General features: G+C 36.4%; 1 protein-coding gene across 2 annotated transcripts in view; it reads right to left on the bottom strand.

The window, feature by feature from the left end:
- LOC121315157 (small conductance calcium-activated potassium channel protein 2-like) overlaps window positions 1-16,464 on the bottom strand; it is a 65,355-nt gene that overhangs the window by 36,483 nt on the left and 12,408 nt on the right. For both annotated transcript variants that reach the window (XM_041249156.1, XM_041249163.1), the window contains exon 3: window positions 8,421-8,839. In XM_041249156.1, the coding sequence (XP_041105090.1) occupies window positions 8,421-8,839 (419 nt within the window). The remainder of the gene's footprint in view (window positions 1-8,420; window positions 8,840-16,464) is intronic.

Below are 16,464 nucleotides of genomic sequence, written 5' to 3'. Positions count from 1 at the left end.
ATAGTTAGGTTCCTGTTTATGTTTAGTGAGTGCTCCAAATAGGAGCTAGGTGTTTGTTTTGTGTTTGTTTTGTTTTTGTGTTTATTAAAAGTGCGCGTGAGTGCTGTTTCAGTACAATCCTATGTGTTGGGTTGTGATTCAGAAGGGAGAAGAACCCGTGAGAGCCTGTGTGGCGAGCAAAAAGCGTGACTATATATATATATATATATATATATATATATATATATATATATATTATATATATATATATATATATATATATATATATATATATATATATATCACTGCATGGCCTAATCAAAGTCCCGATCTAAATCCGATTGAGAATCTTTGGTATGAGTTGAAGACTGTGCACAAGAGAAGTCCTCGGAATTTGAATGAACTGGAACAATTTTGCATTGAAGAATGGTTAAAAATTATTAAAGAATCATGCCAAAAGCTCAGTCACAAATATCCTAATCATATAAAAGAGGTTATTATTGCTAAAGGTGCTTCATTTTCCTTGTCAGGGTATTAATACTTTTGAATAACATTTGTGGAGTTTTGCCAAAATTATTGCTGAAATAAATAATTGTAGACATCTATTTCTTTTAAATTTTTTCCTTAGTCCACAAAAGCAAAACTTTTACTATAAAAGATTTTTCCTTAAATTCTTTGTTTAAGAAATTTCTAGAAAAACTTTTGACTACTAAAGAAAAAATGTAAACTTAATTTAACCAATCTTGAAGAACAAGCTATGAGTGAGTTGTTAAATGATGATGATATAAGTATAAGACCCGCAGATAAAGGATCGGGACTAGTGATAATGAACACAGGTGACTATATGAAATCTGTAGAATGTGAATTAAAGAATACGGATACATATGAAGCGGTTAAAAGCAATAGGATCAATACATTGGTAAAAGAGGTTAAGGAAATTGCAGAGAGACTAAACAATATAGGCATTATATCAAAAGAATTGAAAAATACATGCAGCCACAAAATGCAAGAACAGGCCTAGCAAGAGGAAATCCTAAAATGCACAAAGAAAATCACCCTATGCGAATGATAGTCAGCACGATTCGTAATCCAACACACATAATAGCTGAAATAGTAGAAAAACAACTTAGGTCACACGTTGAGAAATTACCAAGCTATGTTAAGGATACAATAAAATTTTTAAAAAGTCTTGAATCACTAAAGCACAACCTTCCAGAGAATACAATTTTATTTTGCATGGATGTAAAATCCTTGTATCCAAGTGTCCCTCATAAAGAAACTTTAGAAGCTTGTCAAAAAGCACTAGATAATAGACTAGATAAATCAATACCCACAGCAGAGGTGCTGAACATGATCAACGTAATTTTAAAAAACTTATTTTACTTTTGTTGATTAAAAATTACAAACAAAACGATGGTACAGCAATAGGATCTAAATTAGGAATGCATTTTGCCAGTACATAAATGGGGAAATGGGAAGAAGAATTACTTAGAAAATCAGAAAGAGAACCATTAGAATACATTCGGTTTGTGGATGACATTTTTGGGGTTTGGACACATGGAGAAGAATCTCTTTTCCAGTTTCATAAAATGGCAAATGAAATACACAGTAATATTAAGGTGGACCTTCGATGGACAAGAAATAGAATTTTTAGATACCATAGTAAAACTTGAAGGTGATTCAATTGAGACTGACCTCTTCTATAAACCTATTGACATGCACCCGTACTTACACATGTCCTCTGCACATCCAATACACACTAAAAGGGCAATCAAAAAAGGGGCTAGGAATAAGAATACGAAGAATATGCTCTAAAGAAAGTGACTATGTAAAACAAAGACATGTATTAAAAACAAATCTTAAAAAAGATACAAAGAAAGAATTATAGAGACAGAGTTAAGAAAAGTGGATAAACTAAAAAGAGATGATCTACTAGATTATAAAAATAGAGGTAAAAAGGTCAAGTGAGTCCCATTAGTAATGGCTTACTCTAAATTTTTGCCCAATATTTCTAAGATACTTTGGAAATACTTACGAATTCTACATAATTCAGAAAAATTGAAAAAAGTATTTCTTAAGGCCCCAGTTGTAGCATTCAAAAGAGAAGCTAATTTAGGTGATATTCTAGTTCACAGTAAACAGAAAAGAATAATTGACAGAATAAGTTCTACAAATACTTGTACTAGTACATGTAAAGTTTGTAAATACATGGACAAAAATATAATTAAACATAAGAACACCACATATCCACTAAAAACGAATATCTACTGTAAAAATAACAATGTTGTTTATGGAATAGCCTGTGAAAAATGTGATTAAATAAAATATGTTGGAGAGACTGGAACAACTTTATATAAAAGAATTCAGAACCACCTTTCATTAATTAGAAATAAAAAAAATGAATGAACCAATAGTACAACACTTCAGCAGTCAAGGACATGACATAAATGATGTAAAGTTTGTAGTATTAGAACAGCTAAAATTAGACAATGTGACTGTAACAGGGAGAGATCTGTGCTGACTCTGCTGGCGTGTTCACGGGCTGCAGGAAGAGGGCGGCAGTCGCCCAACAACCGCCTGTGAGTCATGGCAGTGACACGGGGAGGTGGGAAAGTGTGTGTGTGGACTTTCCCCCTCTCTGAATGGCCGAGAGGCGGGTCTTGGGTGATTGTCGGTCCTATAAAATAACGCTCTGTTGTTTCCTCAGGTCTGCCCACTTAGACGCGCTAAGGGTGCGGACGCTTTGATTCGGGACCGGGAATCAGCGGGAAGAAAAATAAAGAACCACAGCGAGACAGAGAGAGAGAGAGCGGGGAACCCTTGGGCAGACCCCGGCGTATTGTGAAAGAGCAGGCTAGATAGCCGATAGAGTAGGACGGTGATCCGGGTCGTGCGGGTAGCGGCGACCGGGATAACGCTGCCGAGTGCAGCACCTTTTATTTGTAGTTTTATTACTGTTTTATTTTCCCTTGTTCTTTTCGCCTTCTATTTTCATTATTATTTCTTTGAGGACCAGCGAGTGCCCTTCCTGTTCACGTACCGGCTGTGGTATTTCCGTGGTGCTGTCTATCATCGTTGATAGGCAGCCCACGGTCAACAGTGCCCTCTGCCGGAAAAAGTAAGAACTGTCTAAAAATAAAACTGGGCACCTGTGTGGTGTTTTCAAGTACACCTGTCTGTCTCCTAATCAGTGAATTACCCACACCCCTTCCACAGTGACATATAGAAGAATAAAAGAAAGTAAATGGATAAATAGACTGAACACAATTATGCCAGAGGGACTCAACAGAAAAGAATGAACTAATTAATTCCAATAAATATATAAAAGTTAAAAATAATTAAATAAACAAAATTAATTCAAAAGTTGTGCATGCTGATGCGCTGGGGAGACCACATCAAGGCTGATCCTCAGAGTCAGCATTGCATGATAATATAAATATAAATTTATGTAAAATAATGTTAATTAGAATTAATATAGATTTAAAGATATAAGAAAAAGTGATGTCACATATAGAACACCATTACATCATGTAAGAATAAATCATGGATTTGAATATAAACAATAACAAGTAGTTATCATGCCGTCAAACATCTATAAATACCTCCAATGTTTTGATTCAAACACAGGCTCCCTTGAGAAAGATATGTACAAAATGTATGAAACGTTGGGCAGCTGGCTCTTTGAGCTAATATATATATATATATATATATATATATATATATATATATATATATATATATATATATATTATGATCAAATACTGATTTATTTTCTTAATATTATACAAGATCTTGTAGTTGACATTTTAAAGATTTCTTTAGTTATTTAGTTTGAAAAGACAATTCTTGTATTGTATTTGGAAATTGACACTTATCTAAAAAGTTATTACATTTTATAAAACCATTAAGGAAAGGCCTTTCGAAACGTTTTTTACAGAAACTCATTTACAGGTTTCTATCTCATCTAAAATGCTGTATTGAGTTAAGATAAATACCCTCTTTAAAAATGTCTCATTCCATTCTATGTGGTGTACTGCCATACCATTTTAAATAAAATAAAAAAGTACTTTAGGAATATTGTAGCCCAAAGCTCCTCAAGCTTTATTATACATTATGTTTTATAAAGCAGAATGGTTGACACTGTGAAATAACCCATACTTTTATATATGTGGAATATATATATATATATATATATATATATATATATATATATATATATATATATATATATATATATATATATATATATATATATATATATATATATACAGTGCCATGAAAAAGTATTTGCACCTGTGACGGAAAGATGAGTTCTGGTGATGAATCTTCCTCCCAACCTGTGAGGGCGCTAAAGAACGGGAGGAGAAGTATCTGGAAGGGCTGGCCTGACAGTTCGTTTCCGGGTCAGGGAAGTGGGTCAGCCTGGAGGGAAGCGCGACTCTGTTGTAGGACCGTATTGATTTGAGAGATAAACGAGAGGCAGCTGCAAGTAATAAGGCAGCTGCAACCGTTTATCTCGATATCATGCGGGATTACATATAGGGGCCAGGGTAACGCTGATCTTCTCCTTCGTTTGGGTTAACGCTTGGAGAGAGAAGGATCGAGAGAGGAGCTCTCGTTGTAAAGAGGAATTACGTGTTGTGTTTGTTTGTAATTGTCTGCGTTTTGCACCACCAGACAGTTAACTCACCTATCCGGAGCTGTCGACCAGGGTCAGCACAATCCGGATCACCACTGCACGGAACCGTCACAAAATACAGTGTCTTCACCCACCACAAGCACGTCTGCACTCACCCAGGACTGGTGACCGTGTGTTCGTTTTGTTTGGGACTGTGCCCTATTATTGCTATCCCCGTGCTTTACACATTGTTGTGTATAGCCGGGGATTTATTATTTAACGGTCACCAGACCTGGATTATAAATAAAAGCACCTTTCCACTGGAAACTGTTGTCTGCCTGTCACTCCTGCATCGCATCACCGCTATACCTGTTCCCCTCCACTAGCCACTTTGCCACAGCACCCTGTCTGATTTTCTGCATTTTGCACATTTGTCACATTGAATTTGGTCAGATCTTTTTGTGGGTTGTAGTAGTATATACAGGGAGTCTGAGAGAGAAAATGACACCAAAGTTTGGTTCTTCTTTCATTTGTTTGGTGTGCAAAGTAATCAAACATGCAATCTTCAGGTGTGAAAATGTCATTGCTCCCCTAGTTAACCCAACCCAATTAAAGGGTTAGTTAGGGTCAGCTGTTTGAACACTTTGGTTAACAATCAGGCCTGATTTGGGCCAGCCCTGCCCAATATAAATCTGACTAACTTTGGCCCTTACCATCAGAGTGAAGTTGTCAGCACACAGGTTCTAGAAGCCAATCACGCCACGATCAAAAGAAATTCCTGAAGACCTCCAGAAAAAAAGTTGTTGATGCTTATCAGTCGGAAAGGGTCACAAAGCCATTTCTAAGCCTCTGGGGCTCCACCAAACCACAATCAGAGTCATACTGTCCAAATGGAGAAAGTTTGGGACGGTAGTGAATCTTCCCAGGAGTGGCAGTCCTGCCAAAATCTCTTCAAGAACAAGGCGTAAAATCATTCAGGAAGTCACAAAGAACCCTAGAACTTCCAGAGATCTGCAGGCCTCTCTCACCTCGGCTAAGGTCAGTGTTCATGACTCCATCATCAGAAAGACACTGGGCAAAAATGGGACTCGTGGCAGAGTAGCAAGGCGAAAACTACTGCTCACTAAGAAGAACATGAATGCTCATCTCAAATTTGCCAAAAAGCACCTGGATGATCCTCAGGAGTTATGGAACAATGTTCTATGGACACATGAGTCAAAAGTGGAACTTTTTGGCTAGCATGGGTCCTGTTATATCTGGAGAAAACCAAACACTGCATTCCACAGTAAGCACCTCATACCAACGGTCAAGCATGGTGGTGGTAGTGTCATGATTTGGGGATGCTTTGCTGCATGAGGACCTGGATGACTTGCCGTCATTGAAGGAACCATGAATTCTGCTCTGTATCAGAGAATTCTACAAGAGATTGTCAGGCCATCCGTCCATGAGCTGAAGCTGAAGCGCAGCTGGGTCATGCAGCATGACATTGATCCAAAACAAACAAGCAAGACTACATCAGAATGGTTGAAGAACAAGAAATTTAAAGTTTTGGAATGGCCTAGTCAAAGTCCAGACCTAAACCCCATTGAGATGTTGTGGCAGGACCTGAAACGAGCAGTTTATGCTCAAAAACCCACAAATGTCACTGAGTTGAAGCAGTTCTACATGAAGGAGTGGGCCAAAATTCCTACATGGTGCTGTGAGAGACTGATCAATAATTACAGGAAGCGTTTGTTTGCAGTTATTGCTACTAAAGTTGGCATAACGAGTTATTGAGTCTAAGGGGGTGATTAATTTTTCACACAGGGGCATTGGGTGTTAAATAACTTTCTTTTATAAATAAATGAAATATGTATGAACATTTTGTGTTATTTGTTCACTCAGGGTCCCTTTTATCTAATATTAGATTTTTATTGAAGACCTGATAACATTCAGTGCCGAAAATATGCAAAAATGCATGGAGAGCGTCCGGATGAGTTTACCATACACACTTCCAAGGTAATGCCCAATAACCGTGGCTTTATTGCAATTAAAGAACGGTAAACAGTGCCTTTACTACTATTTTAAACATTTGCACATTTTAATTATACATTACTGACCTTTTCAGCAATGTTTTTTTTTTTTCCATTACATTTATCTAAACTAAGAAATCCTGTCTACACTTTACTGCCCAATCCTACAATACAATAGTGTGTGCCTTTAATGGAGCTTTCTGATTGGTGGATGACTGTTCTGAGGTTTTCAATGCATATTATGGGCTAGAAATTATTTCTTTCAAAAGCTTCCAACATAGTTATGAGCTGCAAGTATGTATATAGGTGGATATCTGACCTAAAAAGGCATTGTACTGTAATGAGTCAAGCCCATTACTGTATACATTCCAAAGAACCTGTATGTAAAACTCAAAGATAAATAACATGTCAAGTGATAAAAGAAAAGAAAACTCAGTTTAAAATATTAGTTCCTGTAATATTCTGATTATTAACCACATAATATAAATCTTATATCCGTTATAGACAAAAGGCACATTTTTTTCTGCATTTTCAATGGAAAAGATGCTATCAAATAAGAGCCTAGGTACAGCAAGCTAATTTGCTGAATACAGACCACAAAACCAGTGAAACAAGTCAAGGCCATCAACAAAAAAGTCCCTCGGGGGGAATAGGAGCTCTGTCAGAGCAAGACCTATATCCAAGCTCTATATATTTGTGTCTAACAATGCAATATGTTGTATGCCAATTTATCCCAGACACTGAAGAATAGATGGTCCATTGTTGGATTAACATACATATGCAGTTCATTTAGTATTAGAAATAAAAAAAAAAAACACAACTTACACCTAGTAACTGTAAAACACATAGCTTTTAGCCTTTAGAATTCAAATGATACTTGAAGCTGTATATTTACATGGCACTTAACAAAATAAGCATGTATCCTTAATAGAAAATATTGAAATATAAGTGTAATAGTGTTTAAATAAAAGCTCTACACAGTTTTATTTAAGCAATATACCCCATCAAGATAGAGATTTATTTACCCTTTCAATGTTTTTCCTTTCCTTTCCTTCCATTAAAAAAAAAAAAAAAAAAAAAAAAAAAAAAAAAAAAAAAAAAAAAAAAAAATCTGAATGGTTAGACATCTAACATGTGAAAGTGCCCTGCAATGGAGCTTCCTGATTGGTTGATGCAAGTTCTGATGCCTTTATTTTCTATGCTGCTTTTGAACTTCCACATAACTTAGTAATGCTGTTATCCCTAAAGAGCTCAGAGGCGAGAGGTTCAAATTGGGTTTCAACTAACTATGCACTGTCCAAAGTCCATTATAGATAGGACTGAATTGGAGAGGGTATCATTTGAAATTACAGTGGCCTACTGCAAAATTTAAGATATGCAAGATATGTACTGTGCGGATATTTACAAACCATGCAAACTAGCCGTGATCAATCATATTTTAAGGTCCCCCTCAGGTATCCAGTACTACAACATATCCTAAACATTCCTTTATGGTGCAGGAAAGAGAAAAAAATAAGGAGACAAAGGTTCGACAAAGGCACATTGTGAAAAAGCTTCTGAACTTAAAACAGAGCTTTTTCTAAACCGTTGGATTCTGATTATTTTAAACTGATCACACCTCTCCATTATTTATTAATTGTTTTCCTTTTTATAAAACACCAAAACACGGGGATTCATTTTTTCACACCTGTTAACAAATATCTTTGAGTTTCCTGAACTTATGTTTTGAACAGCACATAAATTTTCTCATGCATTTGTACTCTGTGTCAAACACTCTGATGCACTGCACAGTGAAGAGCAAGTCAACATACCTTTCACAAGCTCGGACGGTCCATGCAGCTATTATCCATAATGAGATGCTGAAAACCAACAACACTGTTCCTGGGCATATTGTCATTAATGTCTTCATTACAAAACGGGTATTGAAGTTTATTTTGTTCAGTGCTCCAATGCTTCGTGATGAGGCATCAGTAAAAAGTTTGCTGTGCAACAGCATGACTCTGGCAATAAGATACAGTCTTAGGAACATTGGTATTGATAATATAATATCCACATCCGCTATTGCTGTGGACAGCGTGTAGGAAAAGGCAAGGCGAGCTGTCCATGTGAATTTATAGTTCCCAGGAATCGGATGAATAGCACATACTAATATCTCCAAACAGAGAAAAAAAATCCGCTTGTATGTCATGGCTATTCTCCAGTCGTCCGCACCATTGTCCACCATAAACAACTGAAAATATAGAAAAAAAATACACAATTGAAAGGGTCGGCAGAAGCACAGTTAATGACACCCCACAGGTAGTGGTGTCTGTTACTTAATTTACAATTTAAAAAAGCTAAAACTTACCCTTCAAGCTCTGTTATGCTACTCTGCTGTGGTTCATTTTTATATATATACACTACAGTACTTTAAGCATTCAATCATAATATGACTGCAACTGTTAATATTCTTTTTACATAAATCATGCATTACATGTTGCCAAAACATTCTTATTTATAGGTCTTCTATAACACTTGATCTATAAAACTATATACTGTACATTAATTATATAAAGAAATTTTGACATGTGACTCAACAGCATGTTTTTTTTAACCTTGCTGAAAATTCCAGGTGAGCTGATAATCAACAGGACTGTGAATCATAACACTTTTTCACTGGTTTCATGCTGGATTCCCAGCTGGTATATAATATCTAATTTAAGAGTGTAGATCACAAGCAGTTCACTTTAAAATGCTACAGTAAGGAGACATGCTCTTGAACTAGCAAGACCAATTATAAAAATCAGCACTATCAGCTCTGATGCCAGTGCTGGTTTCTAACATGGAAGAACACCTCTCATCAAAGTGTTTGTCTATTTTTTTGTGTTGTCATAAATCAGCACTATCCCTTCAAAAGTACATCACAACACAATGCATTACTTTTCCCCAACTTCTGCTTTGTTGTACATATTCCTGCAATATCTATTTCAACACAATTGCAATTGTTTGGATATTTCTATTAACATATCCCTGGTCATAAATCTGTTTTCAGCAGTTATTTTTCTTTTAAGTTGGTTCTGCATCTGTTCTTCCCATAAAAATGTCTTCTGAATTCACAATATCGGCTGTTCAGCTGTTCAGTCACTAACATTTAATTGGTTCTTGTCTCCTCTTGCAAAGTTCAGCGTTTTGATTGGTTGATCCTTATTAGGATCCTGCCTACTTGCTCCGGAACAGATTTAGATTGAACAGGTTAGATTCAGCTACCTATGTTGTGAATTCGAAGACATTTTGAAGGGAAGACCTAATGCCTAACCGGTATCAAACGAAAATAACTACTTAAAATTTTAATTGTAATATTAATTGCAATTATTTTGAAAATGATATGGCAGGAATACATACAGCAAGCAGGAATGTAGGGAAAGTAATGTGTTGGGTTTTAAACCCTACAGTCTATTCAGTAACACTTATTACACTTAACGTTATTTAAGAAATCTACATTTTCCTGGAAATCTACATTTTCCTGGAAACTGTTACATGCTTTCCTTTATCATGCTAGCCTGTGGTAATTTACCTTGCTTGCCAATGTTTCATGACGATTTTATCTTACTCTGCTTTTACCACGGTCTACCACACACAGGGCACTATTTTAGTGATCAAAAAGGTGCCTGTACACCCATATATATATATATATATATTATATATATAATATATATATCTATATATATAATACTCCACACATACAGTGAGGTGAAATCAGAGCCCATTCTACGTCGGCGAATGTTACAGTCCCGGTTAAGTAGGCACTGAAGATGAAGCTGAAGACTTCGCGTCTAGTAGCGTCGTTCTGGACTAGGCTTCGTGTGTGCAAGTCTACATCAGAATGGTTGAAGAACAAGAAATTTAAAGTTTTGGAATGGCCTAGTCAAAGTCCAGACCTAAACCCCATTGAGATGTTGTGGCAGGACCTGAAACGAGCAGTTTATGCTCGAAAACCAACAACTGTCACTGAGTTGAAGGAGTGGACTAAAATTCCAACATGGCGCTGTGAAAGACGGATCAATAACTAGAGGAAGCGTTTGGTCGCAATTATTGCTGCTAAAGGTGGAGTAACCAATTATTGAGTCTAAGGGGGCGATTACTTTTTCACACGGGGGCACTGGATGTTGCATAACTTTCTTTAATAAATAAATTAAATAATTATCAAAATTTTGTGTTATTTGTTCACTCAGGGTCCCTTTTATCTAATATTAGATTTTGGTTGAAGATCTGACAACATTCAATGTCAGAAATATGCAAAAATGCAGATCAGACAGGGGGCAAATACTTTTTCACGGCACTGTATATATATCTATATATTCCACATATATAAAAGTATTGGTTATTTCACAGTGTCAACCGTTCTGCTTTATTAAAACATAATGTATAATTAAGCTTGAGGAGCTTTGGCCTACAATATTCCTAAAGCACTTTTTTATTTTATTTCAAATGGTATGGCAGTACACCACATAGAATGGAATGAGACATTTTTAAAGAGGGTATTTATCTGAACTCAATACAGCATTTTAGATGAGATAGAAACCTGTAAATGAGTTTCTGTAAAAAACGTTTGGAAAGGCCTTTTCTTAATGATTTTATAAAATGTAATAACTTTTTAGATAAGTGTCAATTTCCAAATACAATACAAGAATTGTCTTTTCAAACTAAATAACTAAAGAAATCTTTAAAATGTCAACTACAAGAGCTTGTATAATATTAAAAAAAGAAATCAGTATTTGACAAATTTGTATAGTATCATACAATATCATAACTGGGCATCCATTTAAACAATGAGAACATTTGATTTGAAAAGTAACAATTAAAATTTTAACATTATAACCTTTCATTTAGCCACCTTAACTGTACATAAAAGCTGTCTTCATTTAGCTGAGTGTAATTAAAAAAGATTTCCATTACATGAGAGTAGATGCTAACACTTCATGCTGATTTGAACTCGGCTCTTGCCAAGATAAGCACCAACTAAGACGAAGCTTTACAGTAAACTAATGTGATCCATCTGCATCTCCATCCATTTGCATTTCTTTCCATCTGATGATGTAGCTATCCTTCTGCCTGGTGTTGATGGCTGAAGTGTAATGATGGCTTCAGGGATCAGCTTATTTTGCCTCCCCAGTGCATCAGCACATACAACGGCTGCGATGCTGGCTCCGGGGATCAACCACAGTACGGTCTCCCCAGCGCATCAGCATGACAACCGTTTGGATTGAGCTAAGTAGGGTACATCTCTGGGGTCATCAAGTGGGCACCTTTTGTCCTCAGTGTTTCGTCGACTAGCCCACAACACCTCAAGAGGGTTCAACAGTGATTCTGGCGTCCCAGCATCACCCCCTTCCGTCCCCCATTCAACTCAGCCCAGCTTACTTACCCGTACATCAGCATTGCTTTATTTCTATTGTGCTTGAGATGCCCAGCCAGAATCTTTCCGTCTCAATGACAGCCAGATGCTGCTCCTTTCTGCTGCTTCAGGTAAGTTCTTCACTATGTGACACAACTCTTGGCCACTGAACCCGACATCTCTGAAAAACCAGGTTGTAGAGTGTGCTATAAATCCTCGACAACTCACCTCCACTGGGTGAACCCAGACTCTCCATCCTTGCTGTACTACTTCAGCAGCTAGTTGAGCATACCGAAGTTTCTTCCAGTCATATGCCTCATCCACAGCATCCTCCCATGGCACTGTTAACTCTACTAGATGAACAAGGCATGCTGATCCAGACCACAAGACAATGTCTGGTCAAAGGTTAGTGGTGGCAATCTCAGATTGAAAAATAAGCCGTTGACTAACATCTGCCAACATTTTCCAGTCTCTAGCAGCTTCCAGTTGTCCTGGACGATGCTTGGTTTTAATACCTTTTCTTGGTGGTTGCTCTCCTGGACGGAGGAATATTGTCTTTTGTGTGTAATGCTTTGATGGAACTGGTGGCAACTTATTGGTCAGGTTACGCTTGTCTTCCAATGTGTTTTCTAAGAATTAATTGCAAATATACCTGTTGCTCTTTTCAAAGAGTGGATTATGTCTGAGCTTAATGTAATGATATGCTCCTGTTTATTAATTTTTGGACAGTTTTTTTTTTTTATGTATTTGAGTTCCTATTCTATAACATTGTTAAGATTATTATTGCAAGTTAAATTGTGTTCGTATTGAGTTAATGGCTATTTTCTGAACAATCTTACCCCTTGTAAATAAGGTTTAATGCCTGGTAAAAACCTATTTAAAAAAAAATGCAATAATGAATAAAAACATCCTTCACACCCAAGGTTCAATTGTTAACATATAATTAGATTATTGCCCCTGACTGCTGCCCATCAGACATCCATGTACATTTTTTTCTACAATGTGTTTTCTTTGTCATGTCAATATTTCATGCTTCTAGCAACTTTCATACTTATGCTACTGGAGGAAATAATGGGAGTGGAAGGGCTGGACTGAAGCAAGGCTCTCCTGTGACTAATCCCTGGCAACATTACTTTGCTACTGACCAGCAGCCAACTGTACAGCTGAAGTCAGGGAACAGATATTATTCCCACGGTTTTTCCTTCTGTTTGGTGGCAAGCAATGATCTCATTATCACCAAGAAGAAAGTGATCATTCTGATGTGTGTAAGCAACATCTGGTAAGAACAGCTCACTGCGTGTATGGGCTGTGTCTGCCTGGATTCCTCAGCAAGTGCACAGATAGACATAGCTGTTTTTGTTAAATGAGTTTCATTCATGTTAGCAGGCTATTTCCCTATTACCAGTCTCTTAACGTATAAACAGGCAAAAAAAAATATCCTTTTAACATTTACTTTTACGAGTCGTGTTTCAAAAGCTACCAGTACAGTAAATCTCTCTGTGACAAAAGCCTCTGATGTGTAAAAATATAGTCTATAATTTCCATGGATAATTATTAAGGGAAAACAGATCACAATTTCCAAACAAATCCGCCAAATGGCAGCTTGACATTATATCAAATGCTCAAACAGGTCTATTTAAACGCAGCGGATTGGAAATAAGTATTGCAACATATAGCATCAAAACAACTCATGCTGAAGTTTAAAAGACTTTAAACAACCCTAGAGAAAAATAATACTTTATATCTGTCTTCGGAATACTCAATACATTCAATACGTTTAATGGACTACAACTCAATATTTAATATGTGTAATGTGGAGATTGCAACATATATCTTGTCTCTGTAAGAAACCCTCCACTCTCATTAGTAAATGGAGTGGAGAGGTTTAGCACGATTAGAGATTAATGTAATGTTTTATTTATGTTATCAAAGCTTTCCACTCAGGAGCTGCTTAGCTAAGGAAACCTTCCTGCTACTTATTGTCACATGCACTTGTTAATGTTTATTGAAAGGAAAATGTTTTCATTTTGTTGTCTGGATGAGGAAGCTTTTTTTCTTTGCTGACTTTCGTTATTGAATTATACTGCTGCTAAATGAAGGTACCATTAAACTGGTGGCTCAGCTCTACTTTGCTATTGGGATTAAACTTCAATGCTACAAAAGTATGCATAAAAAGCACATGAAGTGCTAATACAGAATATGTTGGAAGCAACCTCTGCCACTGACTGACTCACTGTGTGACCCTAAGTAAGTCAATTAACCTCCTTGTGCTCCATCCTGTGGATGAGATGTTAAATCAATGTCCTATTGGAAGTGACTCTGCATATAATGCACAGCTCACAGCCTACCTCTGTAAAGTGCTCTGTGATGGTGGTCCACTATGAAAGGCGCTATATAAAAATAAAGATTATCTTTACTTTCTACCATCCTAGCGAACTTTATCAGTTGATAGAAAAGCAAATTAGTAGCAGTGTAGGAATTAAATTACAGTCTGTACCCATTAGGATCTCAAAAAGGAAATGTAACCAGCAACTAAAACTGTCTTAAATGCTGTCCACCAGATCAGATATTTAATATATTCAAAACCCAAGTTGTACAATGAAAACGTTGTGAGGTGGCCTGTCATTAACAGCTTCTCGACACCAGTCTAGAGGATCAAGTTATAGATAGATTTCACTGTACAATGACATGGAGTGTGCACTGTAGTTACATTAGAAGGGGTATAATACATGCAGAAATAGGGGTTGAGTTTCAATACCTATGAAGCACCTGTGTGCACCTGATGCATATTTATAATCAAATTTCCTACATGACAAATATAAACAGGAAACATAAACCTGTTGTAAGTAATGATAAACTAAGAAAATCAGTAAAGATTGTTTTAATAACTATAAATAAATGGTTTAAGCTTACATTGCAGCAGCTTCTTAATTATTGTTATATCGTTGTGTGTTCAACATGTAAATTAAAAGCAGGAATACTACTGTGCATTTTAGGCTGTTAGATGAAAAGATAATAGGCTAAATATAAATTATGAACATATTTTTAAATGTTACCTGGTCAAAAAAAAATATCTAGAGAAAAAAGACACTTTACAGAGCGTTTAAAATGGACCAAGAACAAAGTATACAGAAAGAGTTCTTGAAACTGTAAGAGCAAGTCAAAAAGGAAGTTAGAAAGGACAAGAGAGAGACAGAAATGAACATTGCCAAGGGGGTTAAAACCAATTACACAAAGTGTTTCCAATATTATAACAGCAAAAGAACATTCAAGAATTACATAAAATATCTAAGATACAAATGGCAACATCAAAGAGAAAGAGAAAAAAATAGCAAATATATTAAATGTACTTGTGGCAGAACGAAGCTCTGCCCTTTATAGATTGGTAGGGATGGGGTTAAATTCCCCTACCTGCCTGGGTTTATTGTGTTCAGGTGGCTGGGGTTGATTGGAGTAATTAATGATCAATCAGCACCCAGCCACCTGATATAAAAGGAGGCCTCAGCTTCCCATTAAGGAGAGAAGGGAGTTGAGAAAGTAAGCAGATGGTTGTGTTTGTTGTTTTTGGTTTGCTGTTTAGTGGTTTTTGAATTTTCTGATCCAGTGAAGGCATCGCCCAGCCTGTTTTGGTAGCTGTGTTTAAATACCTTTGTTTTGGCCCTTGTGCCCTTTTATTCTGTGCTTATTTATAACAAAAGTATTATTTTTTTGAACTACAGTCTGTTTCTGGGCCTCTTTCCACTTGCCAGCCTGTCACAGTACTTTTCACAAGTTTTTACAAAGGAAGATACGGACAACATGCCCAACATGTCAACCTGTTCCTATCCAGTTTTAAATAAATTTGAGACAAAAGGGAGACAAAACCGAACCAGGTAACTATAGACCAATAAGTCTGGCTTCTATTATATGTAAACTTATGGAAACTATAATAAGGTCCAAAATGCAAAAGTATATATAGGGTAACAGTATCTTGCGTGGTTTTAGGAAAGGGAGATTGTGTCTAACTAACCTGCTTGTTTTTTTTGAGGATGCAACATTGACAATGGATAGCTGCAAAGTACATGACATGGTTTATTTAGATTTCCAGAAAGCTTTTGACAAATGTCCCGCATAAAAGATTAATTCTCAAACTGAATGCAGTATGGATTCAAGGAAATGCATGTACATGGATTAGGGAGTGGTTAACATGTAGAAAAAAGAAAGTAGTGATTAGAGGAGAAACTTCAAAATGAAGTGAGGTAACCAGTGGAGTACCACAGGGATCAGTATTAGGTCCTCAGTAATAGGTTATTTATGTAATAGGTTAACTTACATTAATGACTTAGCTTCTGGAATAGTAAGCAAACTTGTTAAACTTGCAGATGACACAAAAATAGGAGCGGCAAACACCATTGCAACATCAAAGGTCATTCAAAATCAATCTTTATTTTATATAGCAACCTTCATAGTGGACCACCATCACACAGTGCTGATCTAGACAG

Source organism: Polyodon spathula, chromosome 1 (assembly GCF_017654505.1).
Source record: "Polyodon spathula isolate WHYD16114869_AA chromosome 1, ASM1765450v1, whole genome shotgun sequence".
NCBI lineage: Eukaryota > Metazoa > Chordata > Actinopteri > Acipenseriformes > Polyodontidae > Polyodon > Polyodon spathula.
The sequence above is the reverse complement of the archived record's forward strand: the minus strand, read 5'-3'. Positions and strand labels throughout refer to the sequence as shown.